This window comes from Anabrus simplex, chromosome 4, assembly GCF_040414725.1.
Source record: "Anabrus simplex isolate iqAnaSimp1 chromosome 4, ASM4041472v1, whole genome shotgun sequence".
Taxonomy (NCBI): Eukaryota; Metazoa; Arthropoda; class Insecta; order Orthoptera; family Tettigoniidae; genus Anabrus; species Anabrus simplex.
In genome coordinates, this window is record NC_090268.1 from 92,910,661 (window position 1) to 92,934,291 (window position 23,631).

A 23,631-nucleotide genomic window follows, 5' to 3' on the forward strand; every position below is an offset into this window, starting at 1 on the left:
TACAATTTCATAAGAGCTCCCATTTTCATTATTGTACTTATTACTATTATTATTGAAAAATGATTATTCTTATATCATACTCATTATTGTTGTTGTTTTTTAATTGCAATGCACGTTTTATATTAGCAAAATAGGGTAAATATAACAGCATTGCTTATTTATCCGTCAGACCTTTTTTCCATTCGCAAAACATGGTATAATTTATAAACAATTTTGATATCTCAAGTGATAGTTGACATAATACAAACAGCGTTTTTTGAAACTGGATGCTCAAACAAGCACAAAGAAAAAAGAATAATGCAAATATCTCCTACAGGTACAGAGATATAATGTTTTAAATATCATTAAAAATGCCCAGTCCAGAACGTTTGTTAGGGATATCAAGGCCCAGACTGGAATGGGTTAAAAGGCAAGTGAGAGCTGTCAAGAGTATGGTTGTCACAATTTGCAGCCTCCACATTATTGCATGAAGCTAAGTGAAAAGTAATACACTTCACAATTATTAATTAATGAATCAAATATTACAAGACTTTCAAACAGGGAACAAAGCATGTGCTAATTATCTGAGCTGAAAAAAGAGACTGATGTCTATTGTAATAAGAGGTACATTGGCAACAGAGCTATGAGGATTTCTGTTGGGGAATAAGAACTTCTATTTTAAAGCCCACTATTGTCATAATCACCCCTGCTGGGCAAGCGAGGGGCCAGGAGTCGAACATATGCCTTTTCTTTGCTGTCGGCTGGGGATCAGTTGCCCGTCTAAACTATACAATGTCAAGATAGTAGGAAAAGCATGGATATAGGCAGGGAAGATTATTCTAGATGCGGAGTCTCCAACGGTGGTTCAACAACCCCGGTATGGCAACTCTGATATGGGAAACATACAAGAGGAGAAAGTTACTCTTTAATGATTGCCAACCTCCTGTGAGGAGATGGCTTCAGAAGAAGTTGTTTGGACAACTATTGGACATAGCAAAGTTAATATATGAACACACTCACATACACACACAAAAATCTTAAGCTTCTAGAAAACAATGAAATAATACGAAAACATTTTTCATTTACTTTTATTATTTTAAACTTTGTAATGAGCTGCATCAGCATGATTTTAATTACTCTTGATGAAGTATAACATTTTCAATTTATTATTTTCTTCTTCTGTATAACTTGGTCCACTTGTGGGTATTTGTCAAACCCTGTAATAACAAATAAAACATAATTAAATTAATGACACTAAAATTTAGTTTTAATTAATATACATTATAAATCTGTTCTTGATTGAAGTTATTATTGGTTCTGGACAACAAGCTATCAAGATCAATGAATTTTAAAACAGCAGAGAATCCGGGCTCAATTTAGGAGTGTCAGATGGACATTTTACTGCCCTTAAAACATCTAGATACCTCCACTGGGTTTGAACTTAAGGTAATTATAGAGAATCTCTACTGTTGCCATTTATTGATGGATGCATTACTTTTGCATCTGTCTCTTGGCACAGGTCAGAGCAAAATGTAGCTTTGAAGTTCCAGTCTCATCCATGTCTGTGACAATATGGAAGCTGCTGGGGTATGGGTAGTGATGAGTAGTGCGGAGCACTATTAGTGTGTCCGAGTGTTATGAAAGATGCTACTCATAGGGTTGGTCATGCTACAATAGCACTTTCTGGCCCACTGAGGAAAGCAATGGCAAACTGCCTCACTCCTCATCCTGCCTAGTATGCCTCATTTTCGCAATGCCATCGATTTTTGTGGTTTTGTTATAACTGCATAACCTTTGGTGGTACCATTTGACCAAGCAAGTAACTGTGCAGCTTGCATCATGAAGCTATCAGCTTGCATTTAGAAGATAGTGAGTTCAAACCTTACTGTCGGCAGTCCTGAAGATGGTTTTTCGTGGTTTCCCATTTTCACATCAGTCAAAAGCTGGGGCTGCACCTTAATTAAAGCCACAGTCACTTCCTTCCCACTCCTAGGCCTTTCCTATCCCATCATCACAATAAGACCTATTTGTGTTGGTGCGACAAAAAGAAAGTTCTAAAACAGTACAATTTGAAGATCCAACCAGTCTTTGGGTTGATGACCTAACAAAAAAACTAATAAAAATGTGTAGTATTTGTGCAAAAATTCAGGCAGGAAGTTTAAAATATATATAAAGTATATGAAAGCATACTTATCAGTTTATTAATTTGACTTTAGTGCTAGTAGATCCATTATAGATCAGATTTTCATCAAAGTCAATATCAATTTTCACCAATTGTTCTGTTTCTTTTTTCTTTCTTTATTTCTTTATTTCTTCTTTTATTTTCCACTGCCATCTTCCCATTTTTCTATGCGGTGAGCAGAACATCTAGGTTCAATTCATGTCTTGGCTGGGTTTTTTTTTCCTTACAATTTTGCTTTATGTTGCACCGACACAGATGGGTCTCATGGCAGTGATGGGATAGGAAAGGGCTAGGAGTGGGAGGGAAGTGACCATGGCCTTAATTAAGGTATAGCCCCAGCATTTGCCTAGTGTGAAAATGGTAAACAACAGAAAACCATTTTCAGGGCTGCTGACAGTGGGTTTTGAACCCTCTACCTCCCAAATGCAAGCTCACAGCTGCATGACCCTAACCGCACTGCCAACTCACTTGGTGGTTGGGGGTTCAAGACTAGATACCCTCCCTATCACCATGTACTAGTCCTTGAGAACCACTGAAAACTGCTGGGTTTGGAATCAGCTGGCTAGCTCCTGATGTTCACCAACTGTTCACTAATTTCAAACAAGCATAATGATAGCATTTAAAGAAAACATCTCTGGCACTAGCATGTGCTATCTGAGTGACATTGTCATGGCTTCTCGACACGCGGCTGTGGTTTTGAAATTTTGGAAATGAAAGGTCATGTCCCTGTGGTTCAAATTCCACACAGAACTGGAGGTCTTGTGCCTATGATATTAATAATTATGTAAATCTACAATCTTGCCTGCTAGCTAGATTACTATTAAACATATAGGACTGATTCAAAGGACCTTATGAAGGACTGTATGTAAGGCAAACATCTGAAGTTAATGAAGAATTACCACAGATGATGTACCCCAGTTTATTAAATATTGCCTTGGAGACATCTGGCTTCTCACCCAAGGTGGCTGCGGTTCAAATGCTGACCAATGCAAATAGGGTTTTTAAAATGAAAAACCATGTCCCAGTGGTTCGGATTCCATATGTACATTGTTTATGGACCTTTTGATATGTTATGCAATTTGTGTTATTGGCTGATGATGACCTTGATCTTAGGTTGAAACTAGTACCAAATAAATGTTTCATTTATAATATAAACCACATTGCAAAAATTTTGTATTGAAAAGGTGGAACTGTTAAACTGAAACTTTTAATTTTCTATATAAACAGTCACTTATCCGCCATTGTCCGGTCCCAAGTCCGGAATGAGAAAGGAGGAGGGTTTGCTGGTCTGGCACCCAGCTGTAAAACTGCCAACACCGAGTGTTGGGAGGTGGGAAATAACCTGACTCCCTAAGGAGGCCAACGGCTTCGGGCGAATGAGCCCCTTTGGGTGGGGTGATGGTCCCCGCAGTGGAGGAAATGCCACTGGAATCCATTATGCAGCATCTGTTCTCCAGGTTAGGGGCGGCTGCACAAGGCGTCTGAACTCCAGAGGAGCGGCCTCATTATCACCTCACTGGATCACATCCAGAGTTGTAATTCGGGACTTAGTCCCACACAGATGACACCTTGACAGTCAACCATGGAAGGTCTTTTAAGGAATACTCCACCGGCTGAACCAAGAGTTCAGAGAAGGTAGCTTTCGGATACGGTGGGCTGCCACCTGAAAGATACCATGAAGTTGGAGGCACGGAAATACCCCAGTACCACATACACGAACGAGACAAAATCAAGAATCAAACCAAAGCAGATAACATACTTCTCTACACACAATATAAACTCACTCATGCAAACCGGTAAACTAAAAGTGATCACTGACATAATGGACCAACACAAAATTCTTATCATGGGATTACAGGAAATTAGAAACACTGACCAGGGCCTTGGAATCTCAAGGGTACAGACTTTATAAAGGTATACCTGGAAAGAGAGTGATGAAGAATATCCCACAATTTGGAACAGGATTTTTGGTCAGCCTTAAAATAATAAACTCAGTTCAAGAATTCAAATCACAGTCTCCACGACTCTCAACGCTCACCTTAAAGGCATCTAATAAAATCTACACATAATAAATGCCCATGCTCCCACTAATGATAAAAACAACTCCTCAAAAGACCAGGAGGAAACAGGAGAATTTTGGGACCTATTGGACCAGACCATAGATAACATTCCCAAACACCATGTAAAATTATTAATAGGTGACTTCAACGTTCAACTAGGCAGAGAAAGAAAATACCGTGACATCATCGGAAAATGGCCAGCACACAAGAAAACAAATAACAATGGAGAGAGACTAGTTGACCTGTGTAGAAACCATAATTTAATTTCAAAATCTACATGTTTTAAGAGGAAACCTCAAAAACTCAAAACATGGAAACACCCTGACTACACTAAAGGAGAATGGCAACTGGATCACATCTGCATGGACAAATACCACCACAAAGAGATCTATAACATCAAAGTCCTCCAAGGAATAGACACAGGTTCAGATCACTACATAGTTAAAATTAAAATTAAACTCACTCCCCAGAGGAGACAACAAAAGCAAGCCCTTAAAACTAAAAGAAAAATAGATCCTACCCAGCTAATCAACAACAAAAATTACCAGAAAGCGACTGGAAAAAAAAAATCACAGATAAACTTGAAGACTTAGTACACAACCTTAAACAAATTTCAGAAGACCTGGCTCCAATTAAACCACGTAAAAAACACCAATGGTGGAACAGTGAATGTGATGAAACAGTGGAGAAAAGACATCAGGCATGGCTATTGCATCAGTCCCAAAAAACAGAAATATCCTATCAAAATCTAGTAAAACAGAGAAAAGCAACTACCCAAGTCTTAAGGAGAATAAAAAGACAACATCATAAGGACACACTGAAGTTAACTGAAGAACAATTCAATAAAACTCAATCAAGGGACTACTACAAAAATATGAACCCCCAACCCTACTGATGAAGGATGAAGATGGTAAGCTGGCTCATAACAATAAAGACAATGCAGAAATTCTGGCTAAATATTTCAACAAGATTTTAAATTGTGAGGAACCTACAGAACTCCTTCATTTGGACACCAACACTCCGATAAAAACACCACCAGGGAACATCAATCCCCCCACAATAAAGGAAGTCTACCAAGCTCTGAATAAATAAAAAAACTGCAAAGCACCAGGAGAAGATCAGACCTTTGCAGAAATCTGGAAATATGCAGGAACATCAGCAAAAGTTGCCCTCCATCAACAACTTGTCTCTATCTGGATTAAAGAAGAACTACCGGTATGTATGTATATATATATATATATATATATATATATTGAAACGGGAATGCCCTGCGAGCATTCACGTTCATACATTTCTTGAGAGGAACTCACTAACACCCGGCTGTATGCATTCAAAACGAGCGCCCAACGCGCAGGTATTGTGGGAGACAACATGCAAGCTCGCGCTGCTCCAGAGTGCCAGCCAAGGCCAAGTGACGTCACACCGAAAGTTCTCTCCTGTTCCATGACATTTCATCACGAACGGAATGTAATATAATAATTTCGAGGACGTCACCTTGTAGGCCTGAACAATAAATGCTGCTAACCGAAATTTCACGTAAATCGACGGAAGGATGGCCGAGATATAAATTTTTCAAGACAGGGCCACGCCGTCCGACCTTCGGCAATAAAAGGCAGTCGCTAGCCTTGAGTAAAGCAGTGTGCAGTATGTGGTGAGTGCATGTGTCACTCAGTGTGTGTATGCAAGCAAGCACATTGCTATACGGTTCGTCACTCTGTCCGGATGGGTACTTGCGTTTGAAAGTGTTAGTGTTGAAAGCCTTCTCCATGGACTTGGACTTTGCGCGTGAACGAAAGCTTAATTTCGTTTCTATCAGTCTGTAGAGCTGTGCATTTGTATTTCGTTTGTGGACTGTGAATTTAAAGAGACTGTACGTTTGAAACTGTGCTGTAGTTGTTTCCTCTACCATGTTAAGCTACCTCGTAAAATTGTGTCCTAGCGACTGAGCAGTTCTTTTACGAATAGTGTTACATTATTTTATAAAGAACAGTGCCTACTTTTTTTTCTCCCTCAAAGACTGTGTCTATTGTTCCGTGTGAAAAGTGTTAATATTTCCTAGCATAAACTGTGCCAACCTGCACTTCATTCGAAGACTATGTCAAATCCACTCATGAAACTGTCAAAAATTGTGCCTCAGTGATGACCTTGTCTCTGAAAAATTACGATGTAACAGGACTTGTACTGTCATAAACTATTTCTTTATATTTTCGTTGAAGCTCTAATTTTTTTCAACGAGAATGTGCGTGCTGTACTTATGTATACAGTGCAAAGACTGTATCCAAGGAATTTATTTTTTTGAGATTGAGCGAAGTGTTTAATCATTGCATCTCGGAAGGTTCCAGATCGCTTTCATTGTTTATTTCAAGTACGATAGTGTCTACTGTGACTTTGATTTCATCTTCGAAAGTGCGTCCAACACTATTACTGGGGAAACAATTCAAAATCGCGGTGCGGTAGAAAAATGTTGCACCAGATCCCCTTGGCATTCTGTGCGGGAGTTCTTCACTTCTCCGCTCCTTAACAACTGTTTCACGCTGCACGATCTGCCTCAGGTTCGAGTTGTCGTCAACGTCCAGTGCTGAGAAAACACCAACGACGCGGAACGACGCCGACACCGGCGACGAAGGCCAACACCGACGCCGCAGAACAATGTCTCCTCCGCACCTTCAAGGGCAATCTCACAATACATCTGTAAAAGGTGATATAATTCCTTTTCTTATCTCTTGAATAAACAGCAAGTTTCCCATTAATCATAAATGTATTGCACTACTCTTCTCTCATACTCTCTAAGCATGGGCCGTACACGCCTTGACGTCATCCATGCTCTCCAAACAATTGAAGTACGGGCGTTCCTGTTTCAATATATATACTGGTACCAGAACACTGGACAACAGCCCTCATTCATCCACTGCACAAAAAAGGAGACAAAACTGACCCTAATAACTACAGGGGAATCTTGCTGCTAGACATAACATACAAAATATTTTCAATAATCATCCTTAATAGGATAAGTTTACAACTTGAGAAAGAACTAGGAGAATATCAAGGAGGTTTCAGACCCTGGAGGAGCTGTCCTGATCAGATCATGAGTCTTAAGTTGATAATGGACTATAACAGGAGAAGAAACAGAGATATGATGATAACATTTGTAGATTTCAAGAAAGCTTATGATTGCATCCATAGAGAATCTCTGTTCAAAATTTTAAGATACCTTGGACTACACCCCAGATTAATAAACATGATAAAATTGACTCTCACCAACACCAAATCAAAAGTGAAGTTTAGGGGTGAAACATCAGAGACATTTGAAATTAAAACTGGACTATGGCAGGGAGATGGGCTCTCACCACTATTATTTAACTGTGCTCTAGAAATGGTAATGAGGGAATGGTTTAGGAAATGTCCCCCCAAAATAAAGATTGGCCAAAAAATCAAAACAAATTGCCTGGGTTTTGCTGATGATTTAGCATTACTAGCAGTGGACATAAAAGAAGCAAAAACCCAGGTATCAGAACTTCAAAACATTGCAAATAAAATTGGCCTCAAAATATAATTTAAATAAACAGAAATTATACCCCAAAAACCAACACAGCTAAAAGAAGTTACCATAAATGGTAATTAAATCAAAATAGTAACTCAATTTAAATATCTTGGTGAAGTAATAACACATAACCTAAATGAAAAAAGCTCAATCCAAATAAGAACAAATAGATTAGCTAAAGCATAGAAATTAACATGGGTTATCTACAAAAAGAAATGTCTATCAATAAATACAAAAATAAAACACTACAACACAGTTATAAAACCGGAAGCTCCATATGCAGCAGAAACATTCTTTTACCTGAATAAACAATCAAAGACTGACAGTCTTCAGAAAATTGAAAGGAGGATTGGAAGAACCTGCATGAACAAAAAATACCAGAAAGATGGACACTGGCGGTCAATACCTAACAAAGTCGTGTACAAAGAGCTAGAACCCATTACAGATACTATACGTAAGAGGAGACTGGGATTCTTTAGACATATCATGAGGATGCAGGATTCGAGACTTCTGAAACAACTAGTACAACACAATCTCATCTCAAAAAATACCACAACAGGATGTAAATGGATCAGAGAAGTAAGAGAGGATCTGAAGGAAATAGGCCTTACAACAGAAGACACCACAAATAAGATAAAATTGAATACAAAACTCAAGAATACAAATCTCCGCTTTCCACGAACCTGCTACGCAGGCGTAGCAGGGGGAGAGGTGATACTCCCACGTGGCGCGTCCCAGGTGGCGGATAGGGGGGTCCTAACCGGCTTGCCGGCGGACTTGAGGGAAATAAAATACCTCTCGCGGACCAAACACACTACCCCCTGCGGGTGGGGGACGCACATGTAGAATACACCCGCGGTATCCCCTGCCTGTCGTAAGAGGCGACTAAAAGGGGCGACCAAGGGCTGACTGAATTAGAACCATGAAACTAATTTTGAATCGTACCATCACGCGGGGAACACCATAGGTTGCCTGTACTTGCGAGTAGTACCACTAAATTCGGTACGAAATCAGTTTGTGATTAGTAGCAGTAAAAGCCTGGCCTGGTGGATTCCAGTACCCGTGTGTGTAACACCACGGGTCTGGGCGTAGCCTGTGAGTTGTACCACTATATGAGCAGCACCGTGGGTCTGCGTTGCCTGTGATTAGTACCCACTATGTGAGGAACACCACGGGAATACCGGCGCCCGTGTTTAGTACACCTAGGTGGGGAACCTTCTCGGTTTGCGTTGACTCTGAGTTGGGCCATTGTGTGAGACACACCATAGGTCTGCGTTACTTGTACGTATTGCAATACTTGTGAGTAGTACCATCTTTTGTGGAACACCGTGAGTCTTCGCTACTTCTGATTAATACCCCAACATGACACATACCATGGTTCTATTTTACTCGCGACATGTACCATTCTGTGGGGCCTTAGACGTGGATTTTGCACCCCCTTTAGACACCAAGCATATTGTGCTTTATAAGTGGTTCCTTGGTCGGTAATAATGTTATTTTCAATCTGTATTGAGTCCGATCCACTGGCTTTTGTTTGTTTGTTTTGTGTTTTGTTGAGTTCCTGTCCATGCATTCATTCTTCATGCCATATTTTACTTTTATTTTGGTCAGTGGATGTCTTTGCAATTTTTGTTCTTTCATTTCGTACCATTAGGGGCCGATGACCTTCGATGTTAGGCCCCTTAAAACAACAAGCATCATCATCAATCTCCGCTTTACCCTTACACAAAACAAACCAACAACACAGGTTTTCAACTGAGGAAAGGACACGAAGATCAGAGCGTCTGAAGAAGTACTGGGAGGACCTCAATGCCCGAACAATCCCTTCATAGAGACCTGAACAACGGACTGACTGAAGTGATCCTATGTGGTCATGAAAGAAGAAGAAGAAGAAACAGTCACTTAAAACTTGTTGCTTGTCTGAAATTTTCATACCAAATTTGGAACTAGTATTGAATACCTAATGAGAATGTGCTTTAAGACTCATTTTTGGTGTTACAGAGATGAGACTTATTTGAGAGAGTTCATATTTGGCTTTCAATAGGCTGGATGATCCACTAGGAGAATTGCTGTATGTGTTGAACATGACCTATTTATAGTACTTTGATGTTGTTACAACAATTGATTGAATATTTCTATACTTATGTACCTGGTTATGGACAAGAACCTAGCATAGGTGTCTGTCGATATCAATGTACCCTCCTGTGAAGGCTTACGTAAAAGTCTGTAACACAAGGACTGGTGCTAGGTCTTTTGTACTTATGTTTAATTTTCTTTCTCCCTAAATTTTGAATGCTTTTACTTGAAAAACCACAGTTGTACTTTATTCAGTAATCTATCTGCAGTCAGAATATGTTGCTTTTGATGATATATTAACTCCTTCATGCATTAAAAAAACATTAACACTTTACAGGTACAAAAATGGACATACATTAAGTACAAATTAAAGAGTTTGTTCAGACAGTAAATGCCAATATTTCATCGAAACATCACTATATTTATAAGGAATATGAACAGAAGAAACACTTCAGTAATTTAAAACACAATATTGATCCTGGGAGCAGGTATGGTTGTCCAAAGTTCACTGTGCCAGTCATCATTTCCAATAGTATGCTCTGCACATTGACAGCATATAGCAGTCATGTGTTGTTTAAAGATTATAATTTTACATGTGTAACACTCAGTTTTTGTTTCCCCATCCATACTAGAGGGACAATATATTTTTGGGATTTTCTGGTGGTGTTCCAGGCAAGGAAGTTTCTTTTTCGACCAAACAAGGAAGGCTGTTCATAACTGCTTGGCATTTCATGTGATCAAGTATCATTTCCCCAGCCAATTGTTTCAGAAATGCTCCTCTGATTACTTTCTCAGGGTTCTCTGATTGATAGATAACAAGGGAGTTTATGCCAGCAATGTTTAGCCTGGCATAAAATATTGTAAGCAGCCAGTGTCTGCTCATGTGTGCAACATCACCAATATTCTCTTTCAATTGCTCTTCTGAAAATACTTCATCAATTGGACTTCTAATACATGCCTGTCTCTTTTCCCAATCAATCTTCGTTGCCACTTGAAGCAACACTAACTAACTACCGGTGATGGAGGCTGGAGATAAAAATGCCTGTCACCAGGAAGAAAGAGCAGTGACATGGATATTTTTGACCCAGGAGGAAACACATCTTCAGGAACAGAATTGATTTAACAATACGTGCAATTTGTAGTTCACGGTCATAATGAAACTTGAACTAGAATGAGCCTCATTAAGATTCAGTTTTCTGGCATATAATATTTATATTCTGGCATCATCGAGCATAAAAAGGGTAATTATCTGTTACCTGTTAATTACCTGTGTTCTGCCTTCATTATGGAAACGTTTGTTGTGTGCTTTCTTCCTATTTGGTATAATTCTTGGTACTTTTCTCTGAAGTACTTTGAGACATTCTTCATAGGCTTCAATCTGTAACTCCAGAAAGTAACATATTAAAAAATATTTTATGTTGATAGCCTACCTTAATAAATATTGGATGTGAACATACAGTGAAAGGAATGTAGAAGAGAAATGAACAGGAGACTTGAGAGTATCAAGTTAATTATATACCAAGTGTATGGATAAGTTTCTGCCGGATTTTGTGGTAAATAAAACACGTAATTTTCAAGGGAAATTCATTTTTTGTTTATTCACAAAATTGGCCATCGCCTTCTGCACACTTTGCTCGTCTTTCAGGTAAAGTATGAATACCATGCCAGAAAAATTGCTTGTCTTTTGTGACAAAGCATTCATCAAGCCATTTTCCAACTTCCTCAAAATTGCTGAAGTGCTGCTCTGTGAGCACATGCTCCATTGATGTGATGAGGTGATAGTCGGATGGCGCCAGGTTGGGAGAGTATGGTGGGTGAGGAAGGATGTTCCATCCTAGCGATTTCAAGGTGTCCTTCAATGGGTTTGCAGTGTGAGATGGCGCAGTGTTGTGTAACAAAATCACCTTGCCATGTCTTCTGGCCCATTCCAGTTCTGAACAATGCGTGATTTAAATTAATCATTTGTTGGTGACAGCATTGTGCATTAATGGTTTCGTGTTCATAATACACAGTAACGCTCTGGTCCCACCAGATACAAAGCATGGTCTTCTTGCTGAAGCGATCTGGCCTTAGTGTTGAAGGACTGGCTTTGCCAGGTGACAGCCATGATTTTCTCCACTTTGAGTTTTCAAAATAAACCCACTCTTCATCACCCATCACAATTCGGTACAGAAATTATTTTCTTTCATGGTGTCGAAGCAGCATTTCACAAGTGATTTTTCATTTGCTGTTCATTCAAATCATGTGGGACACATTTACCGAGTTTATTGATCTTCTCTTAGGGCAAGTTGGCCATGGGGTTAGGGGCACGCAGCTGTGAGCTTGCATCCGGTAGGTAGTGGTTTCGAGCTCCACTGTTGGCAGCCCTGAAGATGGTTTTCCGTGGTTTCTCATTTGCACACAAGGCAAATGCTGGGGCTTTACCTTAATTAAGGCCACGGCCGCTTCCTGGCTTTTTCCTATCCCATCGTCGCCATAAGACCTATCTGTGTCAGTGCGACGTAAAGCAAAAAAAAAAAAGATCTTCCCCATTGCTTGTAAACGTCTGCTGATTGTTTCTTGTGACACATTTAATGTTTGTGCCAATTGCTGTTGAGTTTGAGTCCAGAGCGCGCACTATCTTTCACATTGAAATCACCACGTTTAAATTGTCAAAACCATGTCTCACATGTTCTAATCGATGGAGCATTTTCACCATATGTTTTTACCAGCAAACAATGACTTTCCACAGCCTTTCACTTTTGATTAAATGAGAAAAGCAATGCGTGCTGCAAATGTTCTTTTTCAGGCACAAATGTCGACATGATCACTGAACGATACAACACAGACGCTAGTGTTTGGCGGACTCACCTTACGTGTTGGTAGGTTAATGTCAGATGAACAAACTGATATGTGTCAAATTCATACACTGCGTACTGTTCGCTGCTGCCATCTCTTAGTGAAACCGGAAAAGACTTACGCATACACCTGGTACCTGATGGAATCAATATAATATACCTAACTTTGGTATCAAAGTAATGTTTGAAAATTGCTTTAGAAAAGAACAAAAGAAGCAGAAGAAACAGAGCCTCTGGTACTATTTTTCTTTAAAAGCACTGAGTTGTCCATGAGTAAGAAAGCAATTTCCTCAAACAAAATGAAGTAAATACTATTTGTTTTAAAAGTACTGATTTGTCCTGGAAAAACTAGGCACTTTCTTGAGGTTTTACTTCATCTTTCTAGCAAATATACAAATTTCATTTTTATGAAAATGGACTGAGTTGAAGGGAAGTAGTCACCCTCTTTCTCTTTTGATAGTGTTAAGATCACAATATAATTGCTAGCTTTTTATGTCTATGAACATCACTTTTGGGAGTTTCCATAGACTCTGCTCTTTCCTGCATTGTTCAATTTGGTTTAGTCTTAATATGCACCTTTATAAGGTCAGTCACTGCAAAAGATCATCCAGGGTGTTCCACATCTCCTAAGATGAATCTCTCGGTTGAAATTTTGAAATGAACCATTCAGCCACCATTTTCTCATGTATATTAAGAATACTTCCATAGACCTGTGCAACAATTTACCTTCTTATTACAGGTCATGTCTTTTGATTTGGGATAATTCCTCTTTTTATTGATGTTATGTGATATTTATCAGATATCACTTTTGACATGTTAACAATGCAACTGGCAACCTAGTTAATTGTTACTCCAGAATTAGTTTGTGAAGTGTAGGAGGCCCCTCCTAATTTCTTCAAAAGACTCCAAGCCTTTCTGCTGGAGTGTGTAAAGCCTCTGTCCATTTTCTTTATCTAATTGATGAAGGAGTTCATCAGCTATACTTTCACCATTTTGTTTGAAGTCTTCGTAGAGTTTCTCACATGATTCTTTCCACCTTGGTATACAAGGTAGTCGTAAACAACGTGAAAGGGGTATATGAGTGTTAGAGGGTTGGTCATGCTGATAAATAATTTGAAAGAAATAATTCAATATCTCGCACTGCTGTCATTGTATCAACTGCTGAAGTTAACCAACCAGATCACTCGGCGGGCGAATTCAAATTGGCTTTGTGAGGCGGTGTTGCTAAATCTGTACGCGGCTTAAGACCAGCATGAGAGCATCAGGCAAAGAATAAAACTTCACCAGGGGAGAGGCTTGAACACAGACCTCCGAGCTGACAGGATCACGCTGTGACCACAGAAAGACAGCAGTGGGAATTGATTAGAAATTTCTTATTTTATTGTTGTTTTTTTAATAATTTTTATATACGTATATATAAGATTTATTCTGTTTGGGTTGAAATTTTGGACTTGGAAGAGCTGCTTTGATCTCATAAACCTGGACTTATCCAGAACCTTTTAAACTGACTGTTTTTAGAACTCTTATCTATTTGTAGCAAAAATTATCATTTAATCTGTGGATTTCAACATTTTCTTTCGGGTCAAATTATTTTGTAACACACTAGACTATAATGCCCAGCTTGGGAACTGCATTTCCTGTTACTTAATACACAATTTTCTAGAACATTTAACACTGAGTCATCAGCAAGAAAGAAGAGACTTTTGATTGGAGAAAATAAAAGTAATTGGTGAATCCAAAATTCGAGGTGAATTCTGCATTCTGATTGGTTTTCTTTGGTAGTTTCACCGTTTCCTGTTTCTCTATCTTGTCCTGCTTCTTTGGGAAGAGCAAGGTGGCGTCTGTGTCTTTGATCATCTGACCATCTTAGCGTGCGTTTGGGACCCTTGGATATCTCAGGGTAAACACTGTTCTTTTTTTCATTTTCTGTTTTAATTTAATTTGAATTTAAATGTACACATTTTTTTTTTTTTCATAATGCAGGAGTTTGCCCTCAAATATCATGTTCACCACTAATTTTGTCTAAATGACTTAGCTTCTCAGCTTTGTTTGGAGGCAAAACCCTTTTCTTAACCTTTTCTGTACTAATATTAATTTTATCCTTTGGATTTGCTGCCCAGTAGTTCTGTTAACCCACTCTAATGTAATTGATTTCATTTGTCATTTACTGAAGTGTTTCTGTGATGATGCAAGTGTTCCTTTCACCTCTTACTTTGGGAAAATTTTCATTAATTATCTTGTTTTATGTAGAAGGGACTAGCCCTCAGGTTAATCGATGTGTGTCGTTAGAATAGGCTTTCGACATGTTTGAATTTAGTGCCAAACAACTTGTAACTATGAAAATTTCTTTTGGTGCATTGTGCATGTCTCAAGGTATGTCAATATTTTTGTTTCATTTTGATTATGTTGTGAGAGTTCTGTTTAAAATTTTCTTGAGTTTTGAAAATGCTTTTTCTTTAAAATAAAATGTTGTATCCAAGGGCAATTGCCCTCTCTATTTTCTTTCATTGCAAAATACTATGTTCTGTTACCCCTCAGGTTTCATGCTGCTTTCCCACATCCGTTCCATAGTTGTCATGTTTCCTAACCTGTTTGGTAATATTTTGTGTTGCAATGGATTGGTTCTAAGGTTTATTTCAAGTTTAAAATTTTCTTCTTTAATTATTACTGTGATGTATTAACCTGCAGTAACAAAGGTTACAGTGCCATAGAAAGTTTGCTATGGTGATACTGGCTGAAACCAACAGTGTGTTTGTGTTTGATGCTGATTCTCGGCATGGCATGGTTCTCAGGCTGATAACACAGGTAACACTTCCCCTTGTATTGATGCATGCCTTAATTCATCTTGGCATACTGTTCACTAGTTCATTAAGATAATGTTGGTTCAAACTATCCCACTACTCAGCGGTGATTCAGCGTACATTTTGCAGAGTGGTTGGTGGGTCACAACATCCATAAACAGTCTTCTTTAATTTATCCCAGACATGATCAATAGGGTTCATGTGCGGGTAACATGGCTGCTACTCTAGACGAGCAATATCATGATCACAGAGGAAGTCATCAATGACAACCACACAATGGATGCATGCATTATCGTCCATTAAGACTAATTCTCCTCCAAAATACTGTTGTTTCTGTATCATACAGCCATGACATTGCCCTGCATGACAAGGAGTGGTGTATGATGCCCCCTTACACTCCAAAACATCAGGGAACCACCACCTTCCCGCATGTACTGGACAGTGTGTCTGAGACATGGATGCTGACCAGATTGCCTCCAATCATGTTGCCGATGACCATCAAGAACAAGGCTGGTGCAGCACTCATCTGTGAAAAGACCTTTATCCCAATTCTGAAGAGACCGTTTGGCCTAATGTTGGACCCATCTGTACCGTGCCCCATGATGTCTAGGTTTCTGAGGTGGGCCTCACCATGGACATCAAGAGTGAAGTTGTGCCTCATGCAACCTGTCTCTTACAGTTTGAGTTGAAACATGGTGACCTGTGGCTGCCCAAAGATCATTATTCAGTATGGTGGGATTGCGTTCAGGATTCCTCCAAGCTGAAATTCGAAGGTAACAGTCATTGAATGCTGTCATAGCCATCCTAGACATTCACTACACTGCGTGAAACACATCTATAATGCTTCCACACTAGTACTAAAACTTGAATTGAAATATTGCCTCCCATTTGATCATGAGGTTCTGCCTGTGGTTTGGGATACGTACTGTTGTGAATATGTTCACAAACATCCTAAGAGCCATCTTTCCAGTCTGTAAAAGACAGGTCAAACGAGCAAGCAACACAATGAAGTGACACACAGAGGTGATGCAAAACGTCTTTGATCTGTGTAGGTTCACTTTTCTTTATAACAGTCATTGCTAGCACACATCAGTACAAAGGACACTCATCATTAATGATGCTTGAAAATCGTCAGCCTGTTTCCAGTCATTCAACCAGGTGAGGAATGGAATGAAGCCCCAATCTAGCGGCGAGGATAGGAATTGTGTTGGCTGATGAAGCCAGCCGCACTTCTCTGGAGAAATGATTAATGCCTAACAGATGAAATTAAATTACATTGGAGAGTGTTGCTGGAATGAAAGATGACAGGGAAAACCAGAGTACCCGGAGAAAACCTATCCCCCCTCCACTTTGCCCAACACAAATCGGACATGGAGTGACCAGGATTTCAACCTCGGAACCAGTGGTGAGAGGCTGCCATTTCAGCCACAGAGACTATTAATGATGCTTCTGAATGAAAATTTAAGAGTTATTTTCCAGACAGTAGTGCATATCACTTTTTGTAAGAATTATATTATAAAGGAAAGTGGTGTAATTTCATCTTTACTTGTTAATGAATAATATTTTAATTAGGCTACATGATAATACAAATTCTTACCTGTATTAATACTTCAGATAATAAATTTTGTGGCCAGTCATTGCTGTGCCTTCTAACTAAATGGTGAAGTGGAATTTCTATCTTCATAGGAAGGACTCCGTTCAGCCACATTAATACAAGAAGTAAAAAGACAGTCTTGATTGCTCCTATCTGTGAGAAAGAAAAAAAACTGTATGTTTGATTAAAAGATGTTGTCACAACATTACATAGTATTCAATAGTATAATTTGTGAATAAAATAACTAAAACTAAAACCATAATAGTTCTTCTAAGAAATATTTTTTTAATTACCTGTGACCAACTTAATGTATCCTTTTGAACAGGTATAACACTCCCTTCAAAATCACTAAATGTTGCAGTAATAGGCTGGAGAAGTGCTATTGCTAGAAGTGTAATAATCATGAAGAACATGATGATAACTTTTTACCTGAAATATTAAATTATTATATAAACAATAAATCCCATGTGACTTTCTGAGACAGTCATAAGCTGAAATGTTTATTTTATGTTGTTACAAAATAAGCAATCAAAAAGGATATTCCTTTATATTAAACAGTAATTTAGGATTTAAAGTTTTATGGAATGGATTGAGAATGAAAGGAAATATTTAGAGAGAATATGAGAGACAGAGACCATGGCTAGCCGGTTCGATCCCCATTGGTAGAAAAATGTTTACCATCAGAATATTGGCCAGCAGGGTAGGAGAGGTTATGGTATATGATTTGTAGGTAATGAATTTCTTATCACTAGATTGCATGTCAAAAGCCTGGATTCAATTCAAAACATCCACAGTGTTCGTGTGGAGTGAGGGCATATGACACTGTCAATGGTGATTTGTCCATCAGAGGGGGGACATTACCGGTAAGCCGTAAACAGACCCCTTGGTGCTATTCGACAGGAGTAGGCTATGTGCCGACACTGGGTTTCACTCTCCTCCTACCTTACCATCATCATCATCATCTCATGCTCAGATGCACAGGTGGCCTATGGGTGTTAAGTAGAAAGACCTGCACCAGGTGAAAATATACAATTAAACGGTTCCACCTTAGCCAATACAGAGTATGTCTTAAAGAAACTTTAGGAACTAAGACAATATGGAAGAACCTAAAGATGTTAGAAATGGAGTTGAAGAGAAGGAGGCCTAGGGGAAGACCAAGGGACAAATAGCTGAAAGGTGTAAAGAAGAGCATAGAGACAAGAGGAGGGAACTGGACGATAGTGATAGAAGAGAAGTGGTGGATGGACAGAAAACAATAGAGAGGCTTACGTTCCAAGCAGACCCAGCCTGTGGTTGGAAACTGCTCCAGATGATGATGATGATGAAAGAAACTTAACTTAGAGCTTCAATATCTGAGTCCCACCATGATGGCACTTGGTTCCTTTATGCATAACATGGTTCACATGACCCCTGGTACAAACCTATTTGTACTGGTATATATTCCAATATGCTCACACTTGTCCTTACTTATGCTTGATAAAGCTTGTTTCTCTTTATTAATATGGTATTTTAAATATAAGAGACAAGATAGGCATAAACACACAAAAAGAAAAACCAAGATCAAAGTTTGCATCATTACAGTGCATTCTTCATCAAACTTAACAACAAGCTAACTTTATCAAGGGCTGGGTATCAAGACTTGTTGACAGGAGCATTTATGAGATATATTATATTACTTTATTAATTAATTCCAATGAGCCAAAGGCTCTTATACAGGAATTGTACAATACAATTTGTTTAGCATCTAAAATTAATATGATACATATACATTGGCTGCAAATAAATATATAAATTTGTTATAATGAACGTTACTCTAAATATTTCCTTTACGTTACCATTACACAAAGTCTTATCAAGAAAGTCATCTACTTACTTAGGTACTGATTCCATAGCACTTTCTTTAATTTAATTTTGAAAGATGACAGACTGGAAACTGACTTTAAATCTCTTGGAAGATGATCATATGATTGTATGGCTGAGAACTTAAAGCTACAGTTGCCATACTTATATGAGTGTATTTGAAAGAGAGCTATGTCACCTGTTTGTCGTGTGTTATAATTATGAATGTCTGAATTCAGGGTGTAGTTACTATCGTGCACGACACTGTTTAGTTTAATTTTGTGTAATGATCTAAAAGCAGTGCACATAGATAAGGGCATAATTTTACTAGCTTAAAGGTTTATCTATTATTAGACCCAGATATTAAAAGTGATCGACCTCACCTATTTCCGTGTTGTTAATATATATCTTTGAATGATTAATTTTTTATAGTCGGCTTAGTTATAATCATATATTTAGTTTTATTGACGTTTATAGTTAATTTATTGATACTGAGCCACTTGTTTATTGAGATGATGTCTTCTTGCATATTATTGATCACCGAGTCCACTTTGTCACCAGTGTAGAATACATTTGTGTCATCTGCGTAAAGCATAATTTTACCCTTTAAATTTAGAAAGGTAAAAATGAATCTAGTGGGTTAAATATATTAAACAGATGGTGACATAAGCTTCTTGTCTTCAGATGTATTCTTGTTCAGTTTTATGTCCTATCATGACTGTTTTTGTCAGGAGAAAATATAAAAATACCAAGCAAGAACATTTTAGTCCAAATATAAAAGAAATGTATCACTTTGATTCAATATTATTTGTCCATTCTCCAAATTGTTGTATAGTTGGATACAGCTATACTTCGTAATTACAGTATTTATTATCCTAAGTTTGCCTTCAGTAATGTCTTTCCGAGTAAACAGTGACAAGAAAATTTGTCAAGCTTCTGTCATCAGAAGTATTATTAGTTGTTACGGTGTAGCAAACTTTTGAAAGTGTTTCATTTATTGAACACATTAGCTGATATAAACCAAAAAAATATTACATGCAATGCAGTTACATGAAATCTGTTAGATGAAGGCTGGCCCCGCAGTCTAGATGTAGTGGGTCTGCCACTTACCACAGAAGTCCTGGCCAGGTCAGAGATTTTTACCTGAATCTGAGGACTGGTTCAAGATCCACTCAGCCTGTGTGAGTACAATTGAGGAGCTATCTGAACATGAGACAGCAATCCCTGCCTAGAATGCCAAGAATTACAACCAAGAAGATCCGTCGTGCTGACTTTGCATCATCTCATAATCTGCAGGTCTTCAGACTGACCAGTGGTCATTTTGTAAGCCAAGGTCCATCAGGGTTATTTTGCCATATGTATGGGTATCAGATGAAAAATTTGCACCTTATAATGTTATTCCGAGAGTTGCTTCAACTGTTTATTACACACAGCCTATTCAACTGATTTCTAATAAAATTTATATGCTAAATAATTTTCAAAGTTCTTCCATTCATTAATTAGGCTATATATTATGCTTATTTCTTTGAAAATGAAGACGTTGAACTACTGTACTTGTTTCTTTCCTGGTATCTCTTGTCTGTCATAGGAGGTGAATAAAAGGGGATAACTCCCAGGACTCTCTACTTCAGACTGAGTGAGTGGGTGTGTGGTTTGGCTCACATAGCTGTCAGCTTGCATTAGGGAGATTGTGGGTTTGAAACCCACTGTCAGCAGTCCTGAAGATGGTTCTCCATGATTTCCCATTTTCACACCAGGCAATTGCTGGGTCTGTACCTTAATTAAGGCCACAGCCACTTCCTTCTCACTCCTAGCCCTTTCTAATCCCATCATTGCCATAAGACCTGTCTGTGTCGGTGCAACATAAAGCCACTTGTAAATAATAATAATAATAATAATAATAATAATAATAATAATAATAATAATAATAATAATAATAATAATAATAATAATAATAATAATAATAATAATAATAATAATAATAATAATAATAATAATAATAATAATAATAATAATAATAATAATAATAATAATAATAATAATAATAATAATAATAATAATAATAATAATAATAATAATAATAATAATAATAATAATAATAATAATAATAATAATAATAATAATAATAATAATAATAATAATAATAATAATAATAATAATAATAATAATAATAATAATAATAATAATAATAATAATAATAATAATAATAATAATAATAATAATAATAATAATAATAATAATAATAATAATAATAATAATAATAATAATAATAATAATAATAATAATAATAATAATAATAATAATAATAATAATAATAATAATAATAATAATAATAATAATAATAATAATAATAATAATAATAATAATAATAATAATAATAATAATAATAATAATAATAATAATAATAATAATAATAATAATAATAATAATAATAATAATAATAATAATAATAATAATAATAATAATAATAATAATAATAATAATAATAATAATAATAATAATAATAATAATAATAATAATAATAATAATAATAATAATAATAATAATAATAATAATAATAATAATAATAATAATAATAATAATAATAATAATAATAATAATAATAATAATAATAATAATAATAATAATAATAATAATAATAAAGAACCAATGTAATGTTAATTCCAAGATGTCAGGTTGTGATAGTAATATTTTAAAGGTTATTATTATGAAATTGGCACACTGAAACTTTTGAAGAATGCTCTTTTGAAGAGTGGGATTCGAACCCACTATTCCCGAATGCAAACTCGCAGCTACTTGACCCAAAGGACACGCCACCTTGTTTGGTGGATACAACATCATGCTTTACTTCTTTGCTTATATTGATTCTGTTATACATACCTACATATTATGAAGCTGAAATACTTGAAAACTAAAAAAACTGCTGGGTGCCATCACCGGCTAATTGAAACCCAACCAAAGCTAGTACCATACCTATAATTAAGAACACCAGTGCTATGAATGATTTTAATGATTTTTATTACCAGTTTGTTCTCTTACCTTTATTCACACATTTAAGATATCACAGGCCTATATGAACATTTTTAAAATGCATGATGCCATATGCATCATAATGGTCAGTTTTTTCTTGTACCACTTGAACTGTTGTCATGAAACTTGGCATAATATCCAGTAAAAAAAAAATAGTAATAACAGAAAACAGGCACATGTGTAGGAAAATGGTGGATGCCATGTAAGTATATGTTGATAAAATATACATAAAAGAAAGAAAATATCACTCAAATCTACCTAAGATGCATTATAATTGTGTGATAATTGTTCTTTGTTCAAACCAACCAACATAATAAAACTGTAAAAAATAACCTAGTCTCATTAAGAGTATTGTTCTGGATTCTATTACATTCAGTACTCTTACAAAACTCTGTTAAATGCTCATTTATATTTTCCTAAAACAGTATGTTTATTTAACAGCTATTAATCTAAAGCAACCTATTTTAGGAGGCATAATAGGTTAAATTCACCAGCATACATTATTCTACAGTAGTATTGATAAATTTAATGCCTTTACTTTTGTTTTTTACATGGGCTACTATGCCAAATTTCATGACAAGTCATACAAGAAAATTTTTCAATTAATGGTAAATGAAGTTACACATGGAACTGGTATGTATATTCTGTATAAAATTTGTATGGGAATGTTTGTTTATAACAGAGAACTAACCACTTCAATGATTTAAAGCTTAACTATTATTTCTGTAAGAAACTAGCCTATTTTTTATACCTGTTTTAAAATAATTGTATCAATTGCTCCCACTGTTTAGCTGATACTGCTGAAAGGTACATGCTTTCTTATGACCTGTGTATATATTCCTTCTCCGTTAGTTGAGATGACAGCTGAGTGATGAGGAAATTTCTAACAATGACATCTTGAATTATTCATATTCCTTCACCAAGCAGTGTGACAGCATGTTTAAATGAATGTTAGGGAACAGTTATTTTAACATATCTTCATTGAACATTTTTGCTACACGTTCGAGTAACAGTGAATGTTTGGGTACAATAAATTTAGTTGTGACTGAAGATCTCAGTGTTCTGGTAAGTAAAGAGAGGTGATCTTTTATCAAGATCTCAGTAGTAAGAAAAGGAGAAAAACAATAAATACACTTTGTTGTAGATTGACATGTCTTGTTCACTCTGCAACGCTCTGTGACCAAACTATTGCTTCAGTGAGCACTGTGGTCTCATCTGCAAACATGCCTGTCACCTTGAGATTATTCAATATGCACTCTCATTACCGGTACCTCCTCGTTCTCCTTCTTTAACTCCTACCTGTTTCAGCAAAGTCTATTACCTGTCCTCATCAGTTCACATGAATAGGCTCCATCATCTAAGTAAATTCATTTGTACAACTTCAATCGATGTGTTCATCTCTAATTTGATCCTTACCTACAATGACCATACATCCCAATTAATAGGGGCTGTCCTGTTTTTGTGACTCTAAAATACTGTATATCCTAACTTTCTTCTTTAGATAATGTAGCTGATTTGTCATGATTTTAGTAAGTACCGTAACATGCAAGAAATGCTGGCCCTATGGTCTAGGGGTAGCAAGCCTGCCTGTTACCTGGAGGCCCTGGGTGCTTCCATTTAGTATGTATCTGGGTCACCATAAAAGTTTCTTGTTAAAAATATAGGGATTTGCGAATTTAAATAATTGTGTCA

General features: G+C 36.9%; 1 protein-coding gene and 1 long non-coding RNA gene across 2 annotated transcripts in view; one reads left to right on the top strand and one right to left on the bottom strand.

Moving 5' to 3' along the window:
• Window positions 1–23,631, top strand: part of LOC136872439 (uncharacterized) — a 113,035-nt gene that overhangs the window by 17,509 nt on the left and 71,895 nt on the right. The window lies entirely within an intron of this gene.
• On the bottom strand, window positions 1,162–22,784 carry LOC136872438 (uncharacterized). The gene is made up of 5 exons (XM_068227176.1): window positions 22,691–22,784; window positions 17,364–17,499; window positions 17,074–17,223; window positions 11,095–11,216; window positions 1,162–1,196 (listed from the first exon to the last, which is right to left on the bottom strand). The coding sequence occupies exons 2-5, from the start codon at window positions 17,481–17,483 to the stop codon at window positions 1,190–1,192; spliced, it is 399 nt and encodes a 132-aa protein (XP_068083277.1). The 5' UTR covers window positions 17,484–17,499; window positions 22,691–22,784; the 3' UTR covers window positions 1,162–1,189.

Bases quoted from the DNA above. Each gene is read 5' to 3' on its own strand.
- LOC136872438 (XM_068227176.1), bottom strand. From the start codon at position 17,483: ATGTTCTTCATGATTATTACACTTCTAGCAATAGCACTTCTCCAGCCT. The intron at 17,224-17,363 runs GTAATTAAAAAA...TCTTTCTCACAG, and splicing joins ATACATTAAGTTGGTCACAG to ATAGGAGCAATCAAGACTGT. The intron at 11,217-17,073 runs GTAAGAATTTGT...CTGGAGTTACAG, and splicing joins TATCTGAAGTATTAATACAG to ATTGAAGCCTATGAAGAATG.